Source organism: Gavia stellata, chromosome 4 (assembly GCF_030936135.1).
Source record: "Gavia stellata isolate bGavSte3 chromosome 4, bGavSte3.hap2, whole genome shotgun sequence".
Classification (NCBI taxonomy): Eukaryota; Metazoa; Chordata; class Aves; order Gaviiformes; family Gaviidae; genus Gavia; species Gavia stellata.
Genome location: NC_082597.1, coordinates 38,062,736 through 38,089,448, shown reverse-complemented (window position 1 = coordinate 38,089,448; position 26,713 = coordinate 38,062,736). Strand labels below are relative to the sequence as shown.

The 26,713-nt window shown below is 37.7% G+C and overlaps 1 protein-coding gene across 1 annotated transcript; it reads right to left on the bottom strand.

Moving 5' to 3' along the window:
- Window positions 1-1,825: 1,825 nt before the first annotated feature.
- Window positions 1,826-26,713, bottom strand: TBK1 (TANK binding kinase 1). The gene is made up of 20 exons (XM_009807866.2): window positions 26,614-26,713; window positions 24,687-24,827; window positions 24,009-24,138; window positions 23,229-23,410; window positions 22,244-22,404; window positions 20,196-20,306; window positions 18,212-18,391; window positions 16,469-16,665; window positions 15,212-15,270; window positions 13,941-14,032; window positions 13,405-13,506; window positions 10,618-10,696; window positions 9,620-9,741; window positions 9,416-9,492; window positions 9,018-9,057; window positions 5,006-5,107; window positions 4,828-4,924; window positions 3,691-3,797; window positions 3,314-3,385; window positions 1,826-2,597 (listed from the first exon to the last, which is right to left on the bottom strand). The coding sequence occupies exons 1-20, from the start codon at window positions 26,698-26,700 to the stop codon at window positions 2,546-2,548; spliced, it is 2,190 nt and encodes a 729-aa protein (XP_009806168.2). The 5' UTR covers window positions 26,701-26,713; the 3' UTR covers window positions 1,826-2,545.

Genomic DNA, 26,713 nt, shown 5'->3' with positions numbered 1-26,713 from the left:
GTGCCTGCCAAGCAAAGGTAATGGTTCGCGTAGCAAGGTGCCAAGCTCAGCTCTCCCCACCATGGCACAGGGCTACACAACTGGCTCTGCAATTGCTAACACACCTGGTATCCTATGGCATAAATGTACTGGAGGATGCTGAAGCAACCCTCACGCTGGCATGGGGGAGCTGGCAAGAGCTGGTGATGCACTTCAGTAGGTTCTGATTGAAATGATCTGCCTAAGTTACTTAAAGCAGCTAGTCCAGAAAACGTTTCCCATGGCTGGTCAGCAGTGACACAACCCATACCTTGATGGGAAGGTGGTAGGAGCCTGGGTAGTCACAGACTTCATTCAACACTTGTCTAAGTTTTCAGGAGGAGAATACAAATTTGAACCACTGCAGCATGCCTGTGCTTGTAGAACACCAGCAGCTCTACCTGCTGCTGTCAGTCTTCCTTGTCAAGAGGAACCAAAGTTCTGCAAAAGATGTGCATCGACAAGTACAGCTACTGCTGGCCAGGCTTATACCAATGTCAAAATAGCAAACTCCACTGAGGGATACTACCCCTACCGCATTTTTTTGTGATCAATGGAACAAATAACAAAAAAAAGCTGTTTAGAGCACAGAAAATTAAAAGGTCATGCAGCCTTGCCATGGGCAGAATCAGCCACAAGAGCTCCCAACAGTTAACCTGTTCCTAAAACCCCTCTTCAACTGATACTGCTCAGTTCCCAGAACAATCTATTCTGGCACTTCACTCTCTTTACTACTAGAAAGATTTTTCCAAACTTGTAGTCTGGATTTTTTTGTTTCATACACTGCAATTTACATTGATACTCTCTAATCCTTTCACCACAGAGATGGTGGTGAACACTCATCTTCTGTAACAGCCTTTAGATGACTGAAGACTTTTGTTCCCCCCTTCTTCCAATCTTATCGTCTTTCAGCCAACCAGCTCCCACTTTCTCCCAGTCCCCCTCAGGTGAGGGGGACCCTAGCCAGACCCTAGCCATTCTTTTTTTTTCTCCCCTAACTTATCTTCAGGTGGCCAGTATCTTTTTTTAATTTTTATAAGCCAGTTTAAAAGTGCTCGTCATCAGGCTGGTCACAGGTAAACCAAGTTTTCCTCTGCACAGACCAGGGTGAGCACCCATCCCACTGTTTTTCAGGTCCCTAGCTAGAGGCCATCACTGGTTTAGCTAACCAAATGTGACTAGCCAAACCAATTACCGTGCCCTCCCTGGAAGGGATTTCACAGTAACTAGTTGCATAGCCTGCTGTAATAGTTCTGTGTTTAATTTTACCCAAACAAGTTTATGCAACTGCAGTTTATTCCACATCTCCCCTCTTCTAGGCTTCAAGCTTAAAAAACCCAGAAAGTAATCTTTTCCATTCAGCCTTTTTAATCCTTGCCATCATATTATATCCAAAATTATTCTGTGATTACCACTTCTACAGTGACTAACTAAATTAGTACTGATTAAGCTTCACCAGTGGACTGTTTCACGCTGAGCAGAGGCTAGGAATTTTGCCACCGTTACAGAGAACTAACATTGTTCAGACCACACGTCAGCAGAGTGGTCAAAAAAAAAAAAAAGGATTAGCGGCTATACCATATAGCCTATGCTAGTGATTCCATTGTACAGGACAAGTTTTCTGGACAGCTGGCTGATGCAAGGTAAGCTGCAATTTGCTACTTCAGGCTTTGCACTGTAGTTACGAGGAAATAAAAATTATAAGATAATACTGAAATTAACAGGCAGTGAAATTATGGAAAGACACAGAAGCAAGTACACGCCGTACAATAAGTGGTTGATGATGTATTTATGCCATTAAGTCATTCACTCATGCATGTTCACAATTCCTATGAAGATAGGTTTGTTCAAGTAACAGATAATTAACATACTAAGCTAAATCCCCCAAAACAGTAAACCAGCTTCAGGAGGAAGAACCTTATATTACTTTCTATTACTTCTTTTGGCAAATCAGTAGCATGATTGATAGTAGCAGGACACTTAGTTTGAGCCAAAAATTGATGGTACTATACACTACGCTTTGACTTGAAAAATACATTTGCTTCATAAGACCATAATCAGTAGATAATGAACCGATTACTTCAAGTTCCTTAGCTACTGCTTAGTTAAAATTGCTTTAGACAAAGAAATTTTAACAAGATTAAGATTACTGATGTATTTAGCAACACTAAAACCAGCAATGTTTAAAATGAACATAAAATATAACAAAACATTTTCAACCATGTAAAAGAATGCCGCGCATACAAATGTCAATTTCATCAACAACACTTTTGCCTTTAGGACTTTGTCAGAGATCCTCCAAGGGCCTAAATTCCCTGCCAGGAGTAATTCTATTCTAACGCTGACCAAAAAAAGATATATATTTCTTTTATATTTACATATTATACATATTTACATTTTTTTAATACTACAGTTGTAGAGGGGAAAAAAAACCCTGGATACAGATTTATTATCTGCCTTTAAATGTCCCAACAGTATTTTTTTCCCTTTGAAAAAATTTACAAGTCCTCTTCAGGTCCTTTGAAAGCTAGATACAGTCCACATTCCGCAGGCCACCATCCATAGTCAAAGCACCAAATCTAAAATGAAAAAACAGCGTATTCTTAGGTGATTGACTAGATTATAGATGTAATCCTTAATTCAATATGATTTATTTATGGGTTATCTTTTTTCTTGCCACATGCATTTGTATCTAACTTTTGTATGTGAAAAGAAGACAGAAGAAAGGATACTATGCTCCAAGTATGGGACTGGGGGTGGGGAACAAAACAGAACCAATTCACCTTGAAGCTAAGCTTAGCTCTACCAGCAATTTACCCTGAAGCTTTCAGGAGATCTTTATATATTTTATCATCATCCTAAGAAAAAAAGCAAAGTCAGCCTGTATGTGATAGTGACAGTACCCTCTCAGCATTGCAAGAAATATGTTGGCCTCTTTCTCTTCACTTTATTTAAGCAATCTGAAAAATCATTCATTCAGATTGGTATAATTCCACAGTTGTTAAAAATTATGTCTAAAAGTGAGGAGTTAAAAGACACCACTGGATTTCTGCAAAAGTATTGTGTTTAAATTCAGAATTAATGCCATGATTGCTGTGTCAGAAAGATTTTACAGTAACGTTTCAAGGTTTTGAATACATTCTTTTTTTGTTACACCTCAGATCAACAGTTCAAAAATATATTTACAGTTAAAGAGATTATAGAATCGTCCCTTAGTTTAAGTTCTGGATCTACAAAATGTACCAAATTAAGCCTGTTTCTAGTATCAGCCCAGAAAGGGAAAACAATTGCTTGCCTTTCCAAAATGTGATTGTTCTCAGCCAGTTCTTTAACAACCCCTTCCATTTCCTCCTTTAGTTTCTTCATACTGTAGTAACAAGAAGTGAAAGAAAGGGTAAAATTTTTATAGGGACAGTTATCTGCTATGATTTCTCACCACCAGAAAGCTTTCAGCAGCTTGTCATTACATATAAAATAAGGGACATATAACAGGTTGGTCATTTACTAAAAGCTTCCAAATCTGTACCACCACTTTAGCCATATAAAGTTTTTTCTGCAATATAAAATTCTTGGTCTTAATACAGCAATCACTAAGTCAACCATAATTTTTTTTTCAATTCACCTGTATAACGGGTATAGAATATTACAACAATCCAATTAAGAAATTCTCACCCAAGAGTCATTTCCACTAATGTGTTTGAGCTTGGATAGACTGTATTCATTGTATGTTTCATCCCACTGGAAGCTGCAAACATTTTCTGCGGCAGAGCATCTTGTAACTACAATAGATAAAACGGAAATGTAAGTTACAATATAAGTTGTCACATGTATCTTGATGTCCACCTTAAAATCCTTCTTTAAATTCTTCATTGTTATGACGCCTCATAAAATCATTACAGTAGTAAGGCAGCTGATATTCCCCAAGTTGAGATCATCATGGCAAGTTTTGTATTGACATGACCTATAGTGCCCTGATTTGTTCCATCTTCTTAACTGTCTTATACTTCGATAATAAACTCTCAAAAAGAAAATTATCTATTTGTTATGTTTGTAGATATCCTAAGGTAACAGGATCCTAAGTAATAACTGACTTCAGTAGTGCTACTAAAATACAAACAAATAACAAGTAAAATGCTGCTCTCCACCATTCTTTAATTGCTTTTACACCTATCAGGTGCTTTTCTTCCATTTATATTTCCTTTATAAAGAATAATAATTTTACTGCATGAAAATGCTCTTATTCTCTCAGTTTTGAGGTAATTCTGATAAGTTTGCATCCTGCAGAGTCACCACCCAAATTTTAACAAAACATTTTCTTTCATGTCACCAGCAGCATTGGTTTAGCATGTATCCTTAAGCATGTATCCCCTAATCTTGAATATGGGAGTAGTGTTTTTATGCTTCCTAAGAGTATTAAGATAATCCTCTAGGTGCTCAGATACCGTTATGATAACAGGCACACAGAACAGCGCTCAATGAACCCACATCCATTTGCACAGATTTTTTTTGGGGAATGCTAACACTACCAAACAAAACCCAAAAACCCCAAACCACACCAAAACAAAAACAAAACACACACACACACCCCCTCCAAAATCAAGTCAGGATTCAAAAAATTACACCACTCTCTATACCACTCCGACATCAGCAATGAAGCTACTATAGACCAAATACTACATCCATGCAGCCCTATATTTTAATATGATTGCATTAATGTAAGACTCACTATAAACACCACCATTGACACTGAACAATGTGGAACAGTCTTTTATCTATGCAAACACTTTACATAATTTTGAAGCATTCTACCTCATTTATATAATCCTGATATTTGGATACCTCTTCTTCAATATCAAAACACTGGTTGGTGAGAGCCAGTAACTGCTTCCTTGTGTGAAGCATTTTCCTGAAGGAAAAAAAAGGGTTTTTTTTAAGAGCTTCCTGGTGCAGTAAACATTACCAAATATTAAATAAATCAATAGCTTGCCTTGTCCAGTCCTCAGCCTTGTCCAGAAATGTATCATACTTGCTGACACATTCATCTTTGAATAGAGCTATGGCTTTTGTAGCATGCAAATACAGCTTCTGCCTGCAACACAGGAACAACCGGAACAGTGTTATACTGCTTTCAAAACCCCGTTCCTCTAATTTACTTTCTGAAGCTTGGAGAAGAGGTATGTGGACTTAAAATCCCTTCAGCCAACTTTATTCATGCTGTTGTAATGTATAAGAATTCGACACGCTTCATGAACTGACAGTTTATGATTCAAAGATATTCCCCAGCAGGGAGAAAAAAAAAAATATTTGAAGCATTTAGTTGCAATTATTTGTATATGAACAAATAGTCAAATGTCTTCTCCGAGTCAGTATTTATCTGAGCAGGTATATTTAAGGAAAAGGGATTCTAAATGGAAAGGACAGAAATCCTTATTATTTCTTATTTGCCTTCTGCAGATACTTGGAACTTCTAGCATATATGAATAATCCTTTGTGCTCAGTAATATACATGCAAGAAAAAACCCAGGATTTTTGTGTCAACTTAAGTTTATGATGAGAAAAAAGCATGCAGATAAGGACAGGAAAGCAAAACAAAACCCAATTCTGGTTAGTGTTGCAGACAGTAATCCCAGTGTAACTGCCTTACCATGCTATGCATTGCACCAGTAAGCAAAACTAAGGGATACTGGGACGCTACAGTGTAAAACCTGCTTCTGGTATTTCATTAAGTCTTGCATGACAGCTATTGGTTAATCAAATTCCGGCTGGAGTGTAGCTGGATTGTCATCAGGCATGCATACCTGTCATTCAACCAGAAAAAAATCTGAATTGAGTGCTGCTCCCTTGTCTATCTAGTGGTAAATATTACAAAGGACGGCTTCTGTTGCTAATGGCACACAGTTCTTAACAAAAACGACTGCCATTTCTCTCTGGGGTGAATCAAGTAAAATAAGATGTAGTTAGGATCTCAGAGATACTGGAACAATCCCAAGGAGACATGTGATAGAAAACATACCAGTATTCAAAACCATGAAAATGAAGCCTATTTATTTGAAGTTATTCACATATTAATGCAAGGACACAGTTTGGAGTAGTAGAAAAAGCCCTAAAATTTCTTTAATCTGCCCAAGGGAGTGCAGTTTTAAAATGAGCTATGGATTGTGTCCCAATGTTTGCCTGTTTTCCAACCATATCCTTAAGAACATATGACGAAATTATCATTCACATTCTCTCTCACATTAAGTTCAGTCCCTTGCTGTTGCAGGGCAATGATGTGTCCAAGTCTCTTTTAGTGTATCTTACAGGTTTCCTGCCCCTACTGTCCTTCATCTTAAGGCAATCTCCCCTCCCCTTGGCAATGACCCCATTTATCTTTCACAATGGGAAAATCAAGTGGCATGGTTGTGAGAATACCAGTTGCCTTCTGCATGTTAGCTTTCTATCCCTAATTGTCAGTGAAGCCACACTAGTGGTAGCAACAGCAAGAATTTTTAGAAAATTACAGAAGTGGTGTCTAAATTAATATAGCACTCAGCAAAGTCTAGTGAATCACTCAACTAACCAGCCATGAGGACAATAACTTAATGTCATGGTTTAGTCCCAGCTGGCAACTAAGCACCACACAGCCGCTCGCTCACTCCCCCCAAGTGGGATGGGGGAGAGAATCGGAAGAGTAAAAGTGAGAAAACTCATGGGTTGAGATAAAGACAGTTTAAGAGGTAAAGCAAAAGCCGCGCAGGCAAGCAAAGCAAAACAAGGAATTCATTCACTGCTTCCCATGGGCAGGCAGGTGTTCAGCCATCTCCAGGAAAGCAGGGCTCCATCACGCGTAACGGTTACTTGGGAAGACAAATGCCATCACTCCGAATGTTCCCCCTTTCCTTCTTCCCCCCAGCTTTATATGCTGAGCATGAAGTCATATGGTATGGAAAATCCCTTTGGTCAATTGGGGTCAGCTGTCCCGGCTGTGTCCCCTCCCAACTTCTTGTGCACCCCCAGCCTTCTCACTGGTGGGGTGGGGTGAAGAGCAGAAAAGGCCTTGACTCCTTGTAAGCCCTGCTCAGCAGTAACTAAAACATCCCTGCTTTATCAACATTGTTTCCAGCACAAATCCAAAACACATACCCATACTAGCTGCTATGAAGAAAGTTAACTCTATCCCAGCCAAAACCAGCACACTTAATTAAACACAAGTGTCTAGCATCATTTGAGATGCACAAGAATATCCTGCCCTGCTTCCAACTGTCCATCCAGAAATGTGTAGATTTCCCATTTGCCTTGTGTCATAGAATCATTTAGGTTGGAAAAGACCTTTAAGATCATCAAGTCCAACTATTAACACTGCCAAGTCCACCACTAAACCATGTCCCTAAGCAGCTCATCCACACGTCTTTTCAATACCTCCAGGGATGGTGACTCAACCACCTCCCTGGGCAGCCTGTTCCAATGTTTGACAACCTTTCTGGTGAAAATTCTTTTTCCTAATATCCAATCTAAACCTCCCCTGGCGCAACTTGAGGCCATTTGCTCTTGTCCTGTCGCTTGTTACTTGGGAGAAAAGACCACCACCCACTTCCCTACAACCTCCTTTCAGGTAGTTGTAGAGAGTGAAAAGGTCTGCCCTCAGCCTCCTCTTCTCCAGGCTAAACAATCCCAATTCTCTCAACCGCTCCTCATAAGACTTGTGCTCCAGACCCCTCACCAGCTTTGTTGCCCTTCTCTGGACACGCTCCAGCACCTCAATATATTTCTTGTAGTGAGGGGCCCAAAACTGAACACAGTAGTCGAGGGGCGGCCTCACCAGTGCTGAGTACAGGGGCACGATCACCTCCCTGCTCCTGCTGGCCACACTGTTTCTGATACAGACCAGGATGCCGTTGGCCTTCTTGGCCACCTGGGCACACTGTTGGCTCATCTTCAGCCGGCTGTCAGTCAACACCCCCAGGTCCTTTTCTGCAGGGGAGCTTTCCAGCCACTCGTCCCCAGGCCTGTAGCATTGCATGGGGCTGTTGTGACCCAAGTGCAGGACCCGGCACTTGGCCTTGTTGAACCGCATACAACTGGCCTGGGCCCATAGATCCAGCCTGTCCAGATCCCTCTGCAGAGCCTTCCTACCCTCAAGCAGATCAACACTCCCTCCCAACTTGGTGTCGTCTGCAAACCTACTGAGGGTGCACTCGACCCCGTCTCATTCAGATCATTGATAAAAATATTAAACAGAACTGGCCCCAATATTGAGCCCTGGGGAACACTGCTTGTGACCAGCCATCAACTGGATTTAACTCCATCCACCACAACTCTTCGGGTTCGGCCATTCAGCCAGATTTTTACCTTAGGTCAACTTGAATAGTATTAGGCACCTGCATATGAGGAACTGAATCGATCCTGAGACAGGTACAGCAACATGAGCAGAGCAGCTGTTTACAGTTGTTCAAGAGTAAGTCAGTAGACTCAGTGTGGCCTAACAGGAGTCTAGACACCCAGGTAACATACAGACACTTAATGTGGCCACCTCTCATTAGTGACAATTTTAAACAGGCATGGAGAACTGCATTAAAATTTATTTTGCGTATTATATTTCCTGGAAGATGAAATCATTCTAGAATGTCGTTCAGCTATCCCATATTTTACTCATCTGTAGAAAATTATCTCCGCCTTAGTTACAAAGTCACTTTACTCTTACTGAGGGCTTTTTCCTCCCTAAAAAAAACAGGAAAAAAGATGTACTTCCTATAAGACAGTAATGCCCAGATAACAAACATGTATTTCACATCTACCTTTAGAAGGTCTATCAGTGAAGAAACTCCACTGCCAGAAAGCACCTCATTATCATATGCTGGCACCACTATGTATTTCTAAGATATTTAAAGGAAATTTTTTACAAAGCAATCCTAAAGAGGTTATAATTTACAACAAAAATCAACAGAAGAGGTTATTGCCAAGAGCACCTGAAGGACCTGAAAGCAATCATGGTATTTCCCAAAGGTAACTTCAAAACTTACTTGTCAAACTTGTGAATTTGTTCTTCATTATAAGGAAGCCCTAGGATCAGAGCAGATGACAGACATTACCAGTTTAATTCTGTTAGTTGTATTTATGTAAAACTCCACTAAGCTTACCCATTTCCTATATGGTTTCCTTCTCCTGTCCTAACAGGTAAAAGTCGTCATTTACTTTTTTTTCCCCTCCTTTCCAGTCTTGCAATTCAAATTTATGAGATTAGTAGTGGCGTTTCATTCATATGGGCTTTAAGATGGTACCTCACTAAGAAAGACCTACAGACATATTCACTGTCGCTGACTAACTCTCCATTCCTACCACAAATATCCTAGTGGAACAAGGACTGACCTGTCCTTTATATTATAGTTCATGTTAAAAGTGAATCAAATAAGTTACTTACTTCGTTCTGCTTTGTCTTTTTTGAACTGATAATAAATATCTGTGATGGAACATAGCAGCGCCTGCAGCCTTTCTGGACTAGAGTGACAAAGGAAAGAAAATGAGCTATTTTATATATAAACTTAAGTACCAATTAATGAGTTTTATGAACTACAACTCAATGTAGAATTCAATACATATTAAAACAATTAATACAGTTACTCACTTTCTGTCTTTTGGATGCATGCCTTCCTGATTTGTCCAGGTGTCAGCCAGTAAACCACCAGGAGAAAGTTTGGTTTTGATATCTTGAAGACTAGTTTCTATTGTGCCTTGAGAGCTGGAGAGCTACGTAAGAGCAAGAAAGTTCAATCTTACCACTGGTTAAATCATGGTGAAAAATCACTTGAGGCTGAAAACAAACTGAGCACATTAATATTATAGACCATTTGTTTCACTGACCTTCATTGAAGAAATATGCCCAATTATCTGCCTAGGCTTTGCTGGAACACGGTATTATTAAAGAAAGAATCACCTTTGATGCTGGCATTTCTGTTAGTTAATATTTAATTTCTTTCAGCATCCTCAACAATAAGTTTCTACCTTTCATATATTCCCTATTTACTTCTACACTTGTTCTTTTGGTTTGTCAAGAATTCATATAATGACTATCTGCATAATTCATACCTTTCTTTCTCCACAGTTCATACAACCTTCAAAATAAAAACGCACTAATCACCTTTCGCTTTTAGAATGGAGAACTTTATACCTGCTCCCAGGACACCAGTGTGTAAAGTTATTTTCAATTTTTCCTTACTTGTCTGGAAACATGATGTAAATTTCAAAGCAGATCACTCTGAAGTGTGTTTGTGTATGTACCATTTCAGAAAGCCAATAAAGTAGTTCAAAATGCTTTAAGGAAAGGGAAAAAAACTTCAAAGTAAAATATATTTCATCATTACAATTTCTTACTTGAGTATTTTAGAAAATGAGACTATTTTCAGGAACTTATTATTTTCACTACACTGGGCTAATAAAAGGATTTACTCTGTTTTCAGGAAGATATCCACATCTCAGTATGGGCATTTTAACAACCTTTGGCAGTCTAGAAGTGACTTTGAAAATTCAGAGTTGTTATTCATAGAAAAACCTGTGTTATCATGTATTGGCTTTTTCTTTAGAAACATGATTTTGAGAATGACAGGGGCTTTGTAAGATACTTACACGCAACAGTTTTGTGTGTATCTCTGAAATTTCATCCACTTCTGATGCTTCCAAGCTGATCTGCATCAAATTCTCGTATCTGACCACAAAAAAACCCCACAGTTAAAAAAGAAAATAAACAAGCAGTGAATACACTCAAAATATTCCTTGAATCTAGAGATTAACAATAACTACCTTTTCTTTTTTATGAAATACAGTATCTGTCAAGCACCAACCATGAAACACTAACAACCTTTAATGGCCATTAATAATGTAAACATTTTAGTTATGAAAAAAAATTCCTTGAATTTTTTCCTACATTTGAACTGTTAAAAAGAAGTTTGGAACTTCCATTCCTGACAGTTTTATTCTATTCTCATTACTTGTACTTGACAGGCAGTGGACAACTGTTTCCTCTCATCGAATCATTTTTAAAAGGTTACCAAACTAAAGTTACTTAAAGTAGTCAATGACACACAACAAACTAATACTCACTCCAGTGCACCAAAATGCTTTTCCGCAGAAACATATTGGAAAGCCTGAGTTACCAAAACCTTGGGTTCGTTGCGTTACCAGAACCTTAAAGGCTGGGTTAATAGCACCATCTGTTCATATCGATACTTTCCATATGACATAGCTCAAGTGCCAAGTAAATCATTCAGGAACGTATTTTTGCTGTTGAGTCTCAGGCACATTTTATTTTTAAAAACACCAACAAAACCAGCTCAGTTGCTTTCAAAAAATACATACTTTGCCCAAGTTCAATACTTTGATTACTTTTTCAAATAAAAGCTTTGCATTGTCATGCTTGGAAGCATAGCCTTGAAAGGGAAGACAAACAAGAGGACATGTCCTTTGCTAACTCCGTAAAAGTAACCTGAAGTCAAATAAACTGAAAATCTTGCTCCTTTGTAAGAGGCCAAAAGACCACGTGCAAACACATAGCAAATTTCTGTTCACATGAGAACTACTCCAGTTCACAAGTAAACATAATTTTTGTTCAAATTGCTGCTCTGAAATACTGCTGAATGCACTAGAGTCACAAATCAGAACCTACAGCAGTTTCTTCTGAGCTCTAAGTGGCTTTCTTCTGTGGGGACCTGGCAGAATGCAGGAAGAAGCTATCAGGACCAAATACAGAGTGAGCAAGAACCAGTTGTGTCAACTAGTGTAAACTGCCTTGAAGGACAGTTTGCATTACAGCCTTGATGATTTGTAGTTAGGCTACACAGGTATACTGTTATCTTGCTAGTTTCACTATTGGTTTGTAGGGTTTTTTTAAAAGCAAGTACCTTAAAGCTCAGGTGTGTCAGTTTGTACATTTGGCATGCACACAGCAACTATGACAAATCCTTGGGTATCCATAATTACTACATACAAGCTGTTCAATTCATACATGCATATTTGCTCCAACATGGCTTAAGTCTAGTCTTAAGTCCAGTCTGCAAACCCAATGGCTCTACATGTGTGCTTTAATCATCTTGTGGGCATCTACATTTTCAGAGCAGCCTGGAAGCAAGTTTAGAGAATCCTATGACCAAGACAGCATTTGAAGGAGACTGGCAATAGGCTGAATAGGAAAACAACCACCCATAGGAGAATCCTGTGAAGAGCCGGGGTTTAAAGTTTGTATCAGACTGCGTAAGAATATCACACCTTAAAGATTGAGCTAATGCTAGTTTGTGGAAAGACTGAACAAAACACTGCAAAGACACTTTACAAGTGGAAAGGAATGTGACTGAGAATTGGACATTGAGTGGGACTCGGAGATGGGAGATGAAACAAAGATTGGGAGAGAGAGAAAATGAAACTTGGAGGGAGAAATCAGTGGTGCAGTCCCATCTCCTACAGACAGCACTTGACTGAAAGAGGTAGGGCAGAAGAGTCTGACCACTGAAAAACAATTACTTCCTTGGAATGGAAGACAAGAGAAATAAGTGTCTTCTGCGGTCTTTGAAACTTGTAAGTCTCCTGTGCTAAAAGATAACAATTCTTTAGTTGCTCATTGTAAATTTTGTCAGTTTTAAAGAAAGCGCTCTAAAATCTTTCTACTATATAGATCTAAATGGGTCCATATGGGCAACAATGAGATTCTGTGACACAGACCTCTGCCATTTGAATTAACCAAAATAGACAAAAATAACATAATAATCAGGCACTTAAAAAAATGTCAGAAGTAGAATTACCTGTGCAGTTTACTTTTGGCATCCCTATGTGCATGCACTGTGGTCTAGTGATATGCTAATGGAGCTTTATTTTTTGGTGGGTTTTGGGGGTTTTTTTGGGGTTCATTGCTTTCTGGTTTGGGGGGTTTTTTTATTGCAGCTGCTGTATGTTGTATTTCAACATTAAAATTCCTTCAATGCAGAAAATGCTACAGTCTTAAAGCTGTGAAAGGCGCAGTATTTCAAGTCATCCTTAATAAACACACATGAGCAAACTCAGTGACAAAAGCACTAGCACTAATGAAAGGAAAGCTACTGGATTCTTTGTCCAGGCTTTACTATAGCTTCTAAAGTCAACAACAGCAAGTGAGCTGAGTCAGAGAAGAAAGGAGAAAAAGAACACATACAATCACTACTCAATAGTAATTACCTGTTTCCACTAGGTTAAGCAGCAAAATTAACACTCTAATTTGAGTAAAGCATATTACTAAATCTGTTTAAGTCACTGCCATCAGCAAATCCATGTCAATTCAAATTTAATTTTTATATGCAAAACCCCTGTAAATAAACATAACTTAAAATACCACTGTCATTAAAGATGATAATGAAAAATCAATGCATTCAGTGTAGTACTTCTACTCACATTTTCTCAGCTTTCTCAATGTTTCTGCTGCAGAAATCCAGCCTGATGACAACCTCTGTCTTTTTATGAACCATTTCATTGTAATCATCCTTGATTATTTCACTAAAAAAGTGAAGCATTAGTCTATAACAAAAGTATTCAACTGTCATCTTACCAGCAATCAGTAATACAACAATATACCTACAATAATAACTGCTACTAAGAATTGCTTTCAGTTAGAGATGCATTAGTATAATCCTCATATAAAACTGTCTTGTGCAAGCTGCTCAATTGTACCTGCATGTTACCAGAGGTTAGACTTAAATTATCCACGGAAGAAAGTGAAACTGCAAATACCTAAACCTTATTGTCAGAAAAAATGATTTTTGTTTCCTTAATGACAGAAAGAAGGAAAAAATTCAGAAAGCCTATTCATATTCAAGGAGTAAAGAAAACCTCCCAAGATACTGGGAGATCACAGAATTATGTATTGATAATCAAGGCATATCTCAATTAAAAAAAAAAAAAAGTGCAATGAAATTCAATCAATTGCTTACATTAGCCATCGTGTTCCTTTTCGCATCAGCTCCTGGTAAAGTAGCAGAGAACTGGCAACTCTACAGGCATAACATACGATACCTGTTACTGCCTGGTGGAAAAAAACAAACAACATTAGTACTAATCTGGCATTCTCTTAACAATTGCTTTGAGTCAATTAATCACAACAAAGCAACACAGATTAATAAAAGAGCAACATGAAGATGGTAGTTTAAAATGCATAACTTTGCCCAAACTTTAGTCGGGAGATAACCAAATGCTCATTATGGAGGCAGAGCTAAACATGGTGGTGAGTTTTTCCAGTTATGCTGAAGTATCTGTTAGAAATGAAAATAAGTCTCTTAAACAAAAATGACACCACTTACTCTCAGGATTTACTTTAATTTCTGGAAAGTCACAAGTACATTTCTTCAGTAGTTTAGGAATTAAACACATACATTAAAAGAAACTTGTAATGATGCATTTTTAAATTCTAAGGCTAGGGACTCTCTTCATTCACATAATTTCACAAGTTTGCTGCATTATTTAGAACTGTGAACAAAGTTTCAGAAACTATAATTTACAATATTTTATATAATTAATATCAACTGATGACTTTCTGTTTATTAATTCCGAAGACTTCTGGTATTCAAAGACACATATGCTTTCAGGACTACCATGCCTGAATACAAGGCTCCTCAGTAGCCAGTATTTTATAGGCATAGTATAAATGGTGGTCACAAAGTCAAAGCATGGCAATGCATACATTCAGTAGTTTTAGAAAAATGACCAAAGGAATGAAACATCCTCTACTTGTCTCCCACAGATTCTGAAAATTTGCAAGAGAGGCAACAGAAATTCCACACTGCTGCAGAGTCCTAGAGACTCCTCACTATCGAGAGAAAGATGAAATTTATTTTTCTTACGTTAAGTTTTGCACCATCACGGGGGATGTTATGAATCTTCTAGCTAACTTCAGGACTCCAAAGTGGCAGGCTCCTTTCCCCCCATCACTGAGTTATGCAATAACAAAGCACTTGGACTTTAGGAGGCTGGGTTTTGGGTTTGTTCTTTTTTTAAAAAAATATACAGCCATATTTTGTATACCAAGTATGGCTTTAATATATTTTTGGAGCCCTTGTTAACAAATACATTTCTGTCAATCGGAATCCTCATCCTCACTACCATATTAGAAATAGTTTCATAACATTATTCATCTGAAAATCAAGTAGCTTTCATTTTAGTATCATTACCTGAGACAGCTATAGAAATTAAAATTGTAATTACTCACTTTAGCCATACTGGCATCCCCATCCAAATCATAACGTTGATGTACTTTAGGAAGTAAAACTGAAACATAAAACAAATATCTGTATTTCTTATTTTCCATAAGAAACTTCAAAAGTTCAGACTGTTTCCCCTCTCCACCCTGTACACTTTTTATGAGTATCTATATGGATTTTCATCTAATCTGTTACTCCCAAGCCTTTTAATATCATGTGGTTCTCATGCACACCTTCAAAACCAGCCTTTATCTTAAATGCTTTAAATAACTTGGCATCTTCAGGAAACTGCCCTTCACTTCCTTTTACAGACTCACTTTTGAACATGCTGCACAGCACAGATTTCATGCAGGTCTCTACTAGCAATCTCTCTCCATTGAGAAAGCCAACCATTTATTTCTGTTATTCAGCCTTACGTTTGCTCACATGGGAGACCGTTCCCTCTTATCTCATGGCTGCTTAGTTTCATTGAGACTCTTAAGGGCAGGACTTCACCAAATAGTTTTTTAAAACCTAGGGTAGCCTCTGTCAGCTGAATCTCCTTTGTTCTCATGCTCATTGACTCCTTCAGAAAGCTCTGACACAATATAAAGGCCCTGTTGATCCTTCCACAAACAGCTCACCTACCCACACTCTTCAGCACCTCTACGTGAGTGCCAGCTGGGCCGAGCAGTCAGTATGTAGGACATACTGACAAAAGCAACACTGACCTCTCAACTGGAGGCATGTCCTCCAGCTCATCTCTTATAAAAAAGGGCTCTGGCATAGGGCCCTCTATAAGCTTCTCAATGATAAATGGAAATACAAAAACTTAATTTCTTTTTTTCCTGTTATGGCATTACCTTATCTTCTAAGCAAAGGTAAGTTGTTAAGACCTCCTGTGTTAACTGAAAGGCTAACCACATTCATGACAAATAAAAGCAAAACTTGAATTTCCACTTAGTGAGCAATGGAACAAAAGAACCAGCTTTGAATTATATTCTATAATGTTCCTTTCTACTTCTTAAAAGTGTCACACTTCAAAAAATTTCGGAACTCCATACGCACCACTACATCTTAACACACAAATGCTCAGGTTCACAGCATTAGGAACGTTACAAGCAGCTACTGTTTCTTTAAAAATATGCTGGATACGCAGCATTTTTGAAAAAACTGGACTGCATACTTAGAACTTCAGGAGAGAAAATTTTCAAACGCTATTAATTAAATAACCCAAACTATTTACAAAAGATAGCTATAGGAAAGGGCAAATTACTTTCATATACCTTCTTCATAGATTAATCCGACAATGTTCACAGCCTCCCTGCTTACTACAAAGATAGGATTCTCCTCAGTTGTTCTGGGGAAGTGCTGTGCCAATCTGCCAGGCTCTAGTATTAAACGCCGACCTTCATATATCAGTTCTTGATTCTGAGATGGTATTTTTGTCTGTTTGTAGACCAACTCATGAAATATAGCAGCTCTATAATACAAACAATATATTCAGTAGTAAGACTCACTACAATAGTTCAACAATTCAGATTTTGTATTGCTTAAATAAAAATCCCTTTTACTTCTGGTTAATTAAGCACTGGTTTTACACATAAAGAATTTGCCTTATAAGCAGAACAAAAAGCAGCACGCTGCCTAAGGCTCCAGGCTGCTCTGTTACAAAAAGAAATGCTATTTCCCGCAAAATGTCAAACTTCCCTTTCTACCTCTGATTTTCCACCAAGGCATGTCTGTGTAAACAAACTTGCTTTGGCCAAACGTCTGAAGGTCAGTAACAACAGGCAACACCACATGAGAGGAAGGAAGCATACTTTAGTTTTCTCAGGCATACCCATTTCTTCAAAGGAGAGGGATGGTCTCTCCAACAGAAAAGTCTGCATGTTTTACATGTCAAAAAGCACACACCTTAAATTCAGCCTGTAAGCTAACAAACAGGCAGATTGTCTCCTAAAAAAGCAGTGATAAGTAAGACCAAAGACACTTTGGTATTTATTTCCAGCAACCAACAGATTCAAGGAACAAGAATTTGTAGCAAACCTCCTCCCCCACCCCCACTAAAAAAACCCCCACCCAAACCAACAACCAACCAATCAAAACCTCCCACAAAGAAGAAAAACCTTAAGCACACTAACAGGAAGGACCAATTTGCCTCCTGTGCAGCACTAGTGCCCTGTCACTTCTTAATACTACAGCTAATATATAAATAATCATAAAGGTAAATAATAATAAAATAAATTAAAAAAATAAAGTACAAATAGCAGTTTGAGCTACAAGCGAGAATTCTCTGCAAAAATAGTCTTTGAGCTCTCTCAAAATACAAATGACAGAACAGAAAAGAAAAACTGGAAAAGGCCAGAACTGTATTTACACATTTGATGAAATAACTGTATCTGTTCACATATTAGAGAGTAATGCATGCTCTGTATTATCTGTAATAAGACAGAGAAAAGGCACTTATTTTTTAATCAAACTGTAAATCAGACTTTAGAGCTTTTAACATCAGCACTTAATGACCATAAAATGAACTCCATATAACTCAGGATCCTAAATTGTACCAATTACAACTTCAGAACCCCTGTAAGAGTTTTATGTCAGACACAGATGATGTGCATATTTTGCATTCTTGAGGACAAGATAAGAAAAGTGAGAGTTGAACACAGTCTCTTGAAAACTACTTTGTAAACAAGTAACAAATACAAATGCGGGATGAGTTGGTATCCATTAAGAACACAGACACATTGTAACACATCAAGGATTAAGTCCATGTTCTGTCACTGATTAAGACCAAGTTTAAGATCAGTTGATTTGACCTTCAATGATTTTATTTTTATTAGAAATATTTTATGGTCAAGATGCTTCTATGCACTGTGACTACTCAGGAGAATTACAAGCTTTCACTTCCTCAGATAAACCACCAAGGAAAGGCTACTGAATTTGTAACACTGGTGATCTGACGTCACAGTACTGTTTGCCTGAATAAAAGCAAAGTAATGAAAATAGAGAGAGAGAACACTTACGTATTATAGCTATGAATATAAACTTTGTGCAAGGTCATCTGCTGTAGTGAAAAGATGTGGATTATTATTCGGTGCAGTATGTCACTCGTCTCTGCAAAGAACTGGTCAAATCCCCAGCATTTTTCCTGGTCTGCTTCAAGAATATTCGCAAGGACAGGTGTAAGCAGTACTTGCAGACCCCTAAAGGACACCAGGAAGGAGATAAGACAACTTGGATCTACTTGGATTTTTCCACCTTGTAACCAACTGCAATACTTCATTTTACTTGTCTCATGAATGCAAATCTATTATCCATTGAAGAATACTCCTGAGCTTTTATTTCCCCCCCCCCACTGAAAAACAAAATTTTAAATGGTAATGTCCATTGTTTTTCATTAATACACATAGTTTCTCTCTTTCCTTTTTAGGCTCAACTATTAAATATTTTTTCCTTGGTATCTGACCAATTTCACAAGCACTGGAAAAATAGCATGCAATTTTAAAAGTCTACATTGTAGAGCTAAGGTCACCTTCTACTACTGCTGGGCAGTAGTGTTTTACTCAGCTCATCCTATACACTTCCGACAGTTTATCACTTCGAAGGAAGCTACTGCCATTTATGGTTTGCTGGCTGAGCTGCTTGTGTGAGCACGCTATGTTGCTTTCAATCAAAATCAGCTGGGTTAGCAAAGACTCATTATTTAAATTGTCAACACTAATAGAATTCATCCTGATTGAGATGGGGCTAAAAAAGTACTCCACACATGCAGCTCAACTGCTGCAAAGAAAAATGTGCAACTATTACCTTACAGTCATTACTATTCTAGGAGAAAGGACAGCTTAAATTTCTTGTATTTTTACTTCAAGAATCTAATTGCAAGGAACTTTATGGATCCTATTCCTGTATTATGAACAACTTCTTCAAAGTTTTAACATTATGTATACGTCAAACCTGAATCCAGTGGTAAAACTGGCAACATTTTGAAGCAAGCTCCAGTGGCTTACAAGCACACTGACGGCCCCATTAGAGGTCAGCGGATGCTGTGCTCAAACTCACTTTAGTACTAAACTTGTAACAGTAAATACTGTTTAAATGCTACTTGAAAATATCACCGTAAACAGATGTTTAATGAAAAAATCTGCTTCCTTTATTATTTCAAGCACTTCAATTATATGGAATAAGCAGAGGAAACAACTGAGCAGTACAATGAAAAATATATATAAATTGCAAGTTCTGCACACTATAAACTAATGAATTTATATAAACCAGACTTTCACTCTACACCCCTTATGGATCTACATATTTGGCTTTCAGAAAAGTTTGTCTCTAGAGTCACAGAATCACAGAACAATTTCTTTCTCCCTTTACCGTGAAAGAGTAGTAACTTCAAAGTACTGAAGAAGTCTCAGGAAGATAAATTGGTAAATGGGTTATGGGAGGTGTTTTTAAGACCATATTGAGATTAGATCTTCCATGGCTCTTCCTACTGAGTATTATGACATACGAAGCAAAAATACGATGATAAAAAAAAAAATCTAAAAGATACTATGAAAATATGTTAAAATGTGCTAATGTGAATTGTTTTCTGTCAAAAATGCAAGTCTCTGAACTGTCTTTTCTTGTAATTTCCTTCCTACTGCCTAATCTTTGTAATGTCTGAAGTCACATTCTTGCAAGAAAGGGGGGCCGTCAATTCAAAGTTTATTACATCGTCATACTCTTTCCTAAGGGTGGAGAAAATACAGTAATAATCTTTCTTCTACTCATACCACTTCAGATTCTCAGTCTTCTCTCTCTTATGACTTAGTAGTCATAAAACTATTTGGATAGATGGGAAGAAAAAGCACTAGATAACCTAATAGCAGACCATACTGGTCTACTGAAGAGTTCAAAGGAAACAACTGCAACAGTCAGACCTCTGTTCCAAAGAACCAATCCTGACAGAATAACTGGAAAAGCCCAATCAAGTAGCACTGAAATATTTTGTGAGAAGTTCAAACTTACTTTGAAAGACTGCAAGATACTGGCATCTCCCAGCTCCACTCAATTGGTCCATTTTCTGCTTTCTGTATTCCAGAAATAGCACCAGAAGGCTTTCCAGTGATTATTTTATACCTGCAATACATTATAAAAATAATAGAGACTTCAACTACTACCTCTTATACATACATAGGTCTAATAACTAATCCTCAAAGGGGTATCAATAATATAAATCTAAACAGGCTGGCCTAAATTTGTAGGTGGTGCAATAATTAGGAAGCTTCACTTACAAGCTGACAGAGTAGTGCTAAAATAGTAAACAATGAAATGGAAATACTTCAGGCTATCTTGGAGAAGCAACTTTGTCTAGCTCAGGTTTGAGAAAAATTTAGGAGATATTTCAGGCATCACTGAAGGAAGCTGAAGTTTTTTCACAAGTGTTAATTAATCAAAGTCAGATTGCAAAGGCATGCAATTTAGGCATTTACTTGACTAACTTCTAGCATGTTCCATGGCAAGAGATGACATTCAGCCACCATAAAGTCACTTGGGGATAAAGAAGGAATAGGAGGTGGGCTTTGAGAAATTACTTTAACTTGGAAACACCTAGCAATTTGGATACAATTTGGCATTGTCTAACTTTGTACTGAACAGGCTAGTATTTCTCAAATTCCTCATGAAACCAGTCAGAAGCAACAGGCTTTTTGCAACAGAGAATTTCAGTTGTGCTTTCTCTTTTTGGAGGACAAGGTACATACAAAACATATGTTCCTTGCTTATCTTTCAAGCAGAAGAATGCCTGTGGGATAACCACAGGATGGGCAGTTCCTTAAACTAAGAAAATTGGAGTCAGCTTTGCAAGGAGTACCAGAACAGAGATGTTAGCGGTCTATCAGAGTTCCGAAATACCACCTTGCTTTATTTCTTAAATGCAACACACATAACAACAATAAAATAGAACTAGACTAAGACGAAACAGGCATCAATTCCAACCAGCACGTCATAGACACAACTTCTGTTTCCCATTCAGGAGCTACCCCTGTTATCTTCAGCCACAGTCCACACTTATGCTACTCAAAAAATGTCAGTCTCATGGGTAGCGCATGCAGTTCAAGACTGCCTGGGAAGACAATCATTTAAAGGACAACAAAAATTTGCAGCACTGAAAAACGATTTCCGAATACCATAATTTTGCCTGAATATCCAAGTTACATGCACCACACTGCAACAGACCAGCCTAGTGCCATGGTGAAGGAAAGATGTGTGGAAAAACATCAGTATTTTGGGGGAGCTCTGATGCTTAATTCAGGTCTTAAGGTGCACATAGTAAATTCCTTGTCGAAGCAGAATGCTCGTACTGGTTTTGGCTGGGATAGAGTTAATTTTCTTTATAGTAGCTCATATGGTGTTGTGTTTTGGATTTGTGACCAAAACAGTGTTGATAACACAGGAATGTTTTAGCCATTGCTGAGCAGTGCTTACACAGCGTCAAGGCCTTTTCTAATTCTCATACTGCCCCGCCAGCAAGGAGGCTGGGGGCAGGCAAGAAGTTGGAAGGGGACACAGCCAGGACAGCTGACCCCAAGGGATATTCCATACCATATGACATCATGCTCAGCAACAAAAGCTGGGGGGGAGGAAATTTGCCAGGGTGGCAGTTGGTCAGGGACTGACTGGGCATCAGTTGGCTGGTGGTGAGGAATGGGGTTTTTTTTATATCACTTGCTTCTCTTGGTTTTTTTCTTTGGGTTTGGGGGCGGGGGGGGGCTTTGTTGGGGTTGGTGTTTTGGGGTTGTTTTACTTATTAAACTGTCTTTATCTCAACACACGAGTTTTCGCACTTTTACCCTTCCAATTCTCTTCCCCATCGCACTGTGGGAGAGTGAGCGAACAGCTGTGTGGTGCTCAGCTGCCTACTGCAGTTAAACCACAACAAAGTTAAAGAACGTTTTCCCTTAAATATTTTCACTATTTTAATGTTTACTATATGTGTGTAGAATTTGTAGATAAAAAGCATTTCATGGACTGACTTAATTTACAAACAAATAAAATTCTCCTTCTAAATTACCTACATTACTTCCTTGTTTCTACGAGGTCCTTCAAAAGGTCGGAAAGGCAAACTCCCTGTTGCAGCATGGTAAAAGGTCACCCCTATGCTCCACAGATCAACTGTTGCTCCATACTTTTTCTGATGCTCTTTCCTCAGAACTGCTCGCTCATACATATCAGGATGCTAAAGAGAAAAAAACAAGAAAAAACGAGGTTAGAATTGCTTTATGAACAATATAAAGAACAAAACCCCAATCTATCATTTCACAGCAAGATAATTTGTCATTCTAAACTTTCAGCTCTTTTATCAAAAAGCAAAGTTTGCTTGTATCCTAGAATTTGCTTAAGTCATTCTGACAGAACATCACAAGTGTTCCCAGGTATGACAGCTACTGTTATTAAAAGTTTGCAAAAAATATTTTAAAATTTAGCTAAAGATTGACTACTAGAATAAAACAACACTAAAGAAGAGGAAGAAGCCAGTATTCCTCCAGATGATTTTGAAACAACAGAAACCAAATTGGAAAAAGATTCATAGCAGAGGAGAATATCAGTTACGATACTACACGTGGGAAAACATGGCAGGAAGAAAATTATGCTTAAGATGTTTGTATTGATGCTTCTTAGCTTGCCTCTCTTTGGTTAACTAAGATGTCAAGTGAATCTTAACTACACCTAACATCATCCAAGTAGCTCAAATACAAACTGAAAAATATCTAGAGAGATAAAGGCAAAGACATTCATAACTAAAATACTGTTCTTCTTCCCTTCATACAAGGCAATAGTGGAAGCTGGACCTGGAAATTATTCAAAGGCTACTGTGCTCAGATCAGCAAAACAACTGGCATGACCCAAGGTGAAAAAAGTGGAAAGTTATAAAAACAATTATAATACAAAGGTTTAAATACTAAGTCCCAACAGTCTGACCTTCACCTATTCTACTCTCATCACAAAGGGCCTTGGGCTTCAAACATTTCTTCAACAGAAATTGAAATCATATGGGCTTACTAAATACTCTTCTGTGCCATAAAGAGAAACAAATTGTTCATCATCTTCAAGTTCTCTTGCAGCACCAAAGTCTGTAAGTTTGTAAACAGACTGACCATCTTCACCTATAACACGCATGATATTGCCTGGTTTGATGTCACGGTGCACTATTCCATTCTCCCGAAGATGATTCATCCCAGCCACTTCAATAAAAAAAAAAGAAATAAAGACAGAATTTATGTATACATCTTGACACAGACTGCACAAGCACTGAATTGTAACTGTGGCTAGGAAGACATGTGTGTTTACTCTCTCATTAGGAAATGGGAACAAGAAGGGACACTCAATTAACAAAAAGACCAGGACCAGAGAATATTCTAAGCATTGTTGCCTTTTTTCTTTCAAACAGCTAAATTACAGTATTTCTGGCTCTCAGCAACATCTTTCCCATAAAGTAATGGAGGAAAATTTTGTAACAGGCAGACACAGGTAAACCTCATTACTTTTCTGATATACTCTTCCGAGATTAATTATCACTAGGAATCAGTCCAACATGTAACAATCTTGAAACAAACAAACAAAAAGAATTACAACAATGCTTTAAACAAAAACGGCTTCTTAATGCAGCTATCTATACCATTATAGACATAAATAAAAGATGTGACTCCCTATGACCATATTAATTTGTTCAGTTAGTTGACAGTCATTCATATTCCTCATCTCTTGCTGTTTCAAGATAAACAAAACAAGTATGAGTTTGTTTCAGTCAATGAATTAGACTAAAGAGCAAAGTCTACATACCCACATCTCTCAAAACAATTAAGAACTCAGACTCTGGCAAACCAAAGGCATTAGATGGCTCCTCTAAAACTGTATATAAACTCCCACATGGACAAAATTCCATAACTAGTACTTTGTGTCTAGTCGTTGTCTGGAAAAAAAATTAAAAAAGATAAGTCTGTGACTACCGTGAAAATAATGTCAGAAATTACATAAAACCACAGGATCTTACTTTCAAAAAAAAAGAAAAATAAAATCTGTAGCTAGATCATAAATCCCATTCTGGTCATCTTCTTCAAAAGAAGCGCAGGTGAATTTTTATATTGTTTCATGTATTCTGAAACACCTGATTACTGAAACACCTCCAACTATCAGTATGTATTAAATATTCATACATGTAGAGAACTTAAAAATCCTAATTCAAGATAAAGCTTAGGACAGTGGTTTCTCAAGATGGCTTTGAAGAATCGTGACCTGTGCCTAAACACTGAAAGCAAGCATGTTCTTTCAACAACAGCAACAACAAAAAAGAAAGAAAAACAAAAAACGGTGATGGCTGGGTCAGAGTATTTACATCATCACATATGTTACCATTCTTTAAAAATGTAACTTTATCCTCTACAATTAAGGCTAAAGCAAAAAGAATATTACTGTGGTTACTACCATGCATCTCGGATCACAACTACAACAATTCATTACCTCTTCTTCGATGGCAAACAATTTGACAATGTTCTTATGATTTAGTTTCTTCAATACTTCAAACTCTCGCATCTGAACATCCACAGGACGAAGGAAACTTATACTATTAAATACTTTGACAGCATATAAATCCCCAGTTTTCTGTTCAAAACAAACAAATTACTAATCAAACAGAAGCATAAGATTGTGAATGTACACATACTCATTATCCAAGCATTTTGACATTTTCTGTTGTGCATACAAGCATGCCCGGATTAGAAATAGGTCAAAATAGTATTTTGTGTTAAGGTGGAAATTAAGATTCTACTAAAAAAAATTATGTATATATCAGTTTAGTTTAACTTAGACTAGAAGCAAACAGACTAGCAGAATGGAAACACATTGTTAGCCCACAAAATCTAAGTGTTTTTAAAAAAAGAATAGTTAGCGTAAGAAAGGCTACACATTTAAGGATGACCCATAAACTTAGCTGAAAAATAATTTTTCAGCAAGAGGTAAGCCACTTGGCACAAATCAGTGAGAGACATGGACATACTGCAGTTGAGAATCTTGGCTTGCTTAAGTTAAGAGACAACTTTCAGAAGCTGAACGTTGTTCTCTTTTTCTTTATTGTTTTGTTTATACTGATAACGCAGTATTTTGTTTTTTCAAAGAAGGCAGCGTTGAGCACTACATACGACTCATGCAAAATCCTGAAGCAATTCAAACCCACGTCATGAGCTTAATCAAGAGACTTAAGTTCTCAAGTGGGACTAAGCCCCAATGTGCTCAGGCACCCACAGCACCAACTGGGAGCGCAACTCCTGTCCCTCTCAGGGCAAAGTGCCTCCCTGCACCCACTCTAGGAATAAGCTTACGTTAGCAGCCTTGTGTGCAACAGAATCTTTCTAAGGACAAAGCCTTCCTGTGCTTATACTAGGCGTGTTGTACAGCACACTTACATGTGCTATTGGTGCCCAGGTAGAAGTTTTTCCCCTGTTGACAATGAGCTGCAGGTCATGTGCATAAGAAGGTGATAAGAAGTGCAACCATGAAACCATAAGTTTACAGGGGAATCATTCTGTGTTGAAATTCACTCAGCCAGAAAAGCACATTAACTGCTAAATTATTGCTTAGTGTTGCTTCACAGTTAAATGTGGAAAAAACTGTAGCTTATATATAGCTTCATATTGATTTCACACAGACTGTCATTACTATAAGGGAACATTACATTCACAACTAAGCTTACTTCATTTTGTGAGATATACCGTGAAATTCATAGGAATAGAATGACCTACACAAGTAAGGTCATTTTAGCCCCTCACTCAGCTTACAACATACACATCAGTATATAATTTACATGGCAAAAATGCTCAAAGATGTACTATTTGGTACTGATTACTCCAAGGCATGTCACCAAGAAGATGGTGTCCTAGACACGTATGAAGCATTGACTTACGGACAAAGATTAACAGCAACTTCATCCAATACGATAACATGTTAAGAATATTTTACTTACAGTACAAAATCATAAAAGTCACAAAAAACGGGTTTTAAAAGAACAGGGAAAAACTATGAAAAGAGAATTTAACAAAGACAAAAATGATATAGGTAATAAAAACTGATAAGACTTTTATTCCTATTTAAATTCTTAAGCAAGAAGTATTTCTTCCATGAAACTAAAGAATGAAAGAATGAAGAATTAATAACAGTTAATATTTTACAAGGACAAATGATACAATATTAAAAACAAATCCTCAAAAATAACTGTACAGAACTCTAATTCAGTGGATGAACCTTAAAAATTAAAAACTAAGTATGAGTAGTTAGAGAGACAGATCCGTTTAGGCCTAAATCTTGAATGTTTTTTTGTTGATTTCATGACGCTACCCACATATGAAAAAATTTCAATTTTACATGTTACTCAGATTAGTAATTCCTCACAAACCTTATGTCGTCCCCGGAAAACATTTGCTGTAGCTCCCTGTCCTAGAATGTCAGACAACAGCCAGAGGTAATTTGAAGTGCTCTGCATCTTTGCTCTTTGA

What these genes read in the sequence shown, in the direction of transcription:
- TBK1 (XM_009807866.2), bottom strand. Translation starts at nt 26,700, where the DNA reads ATGCAGAGCACTTCAAATTACCTCTGGCTGTTGTCTGACATTCTAGGA. An exon ending in GGGATGCCAGTATGGCTAAA is followed by an intron (nt 14,033 to 15,211) that starts GTGAGTAATTAC and finishes TTTTTCCACCAG; the next exon opens with GCAGTAACAGGTATCGTATG. An exon ending in TTAGTGGAAATGACTCTTGG is followed by an intron (nt 3,386 to 3,690) that starts GTGAGAATTTCT and finishes TTGTTACTACAG; the next exon opens with TATGAAGAAACTAAAGGAGG.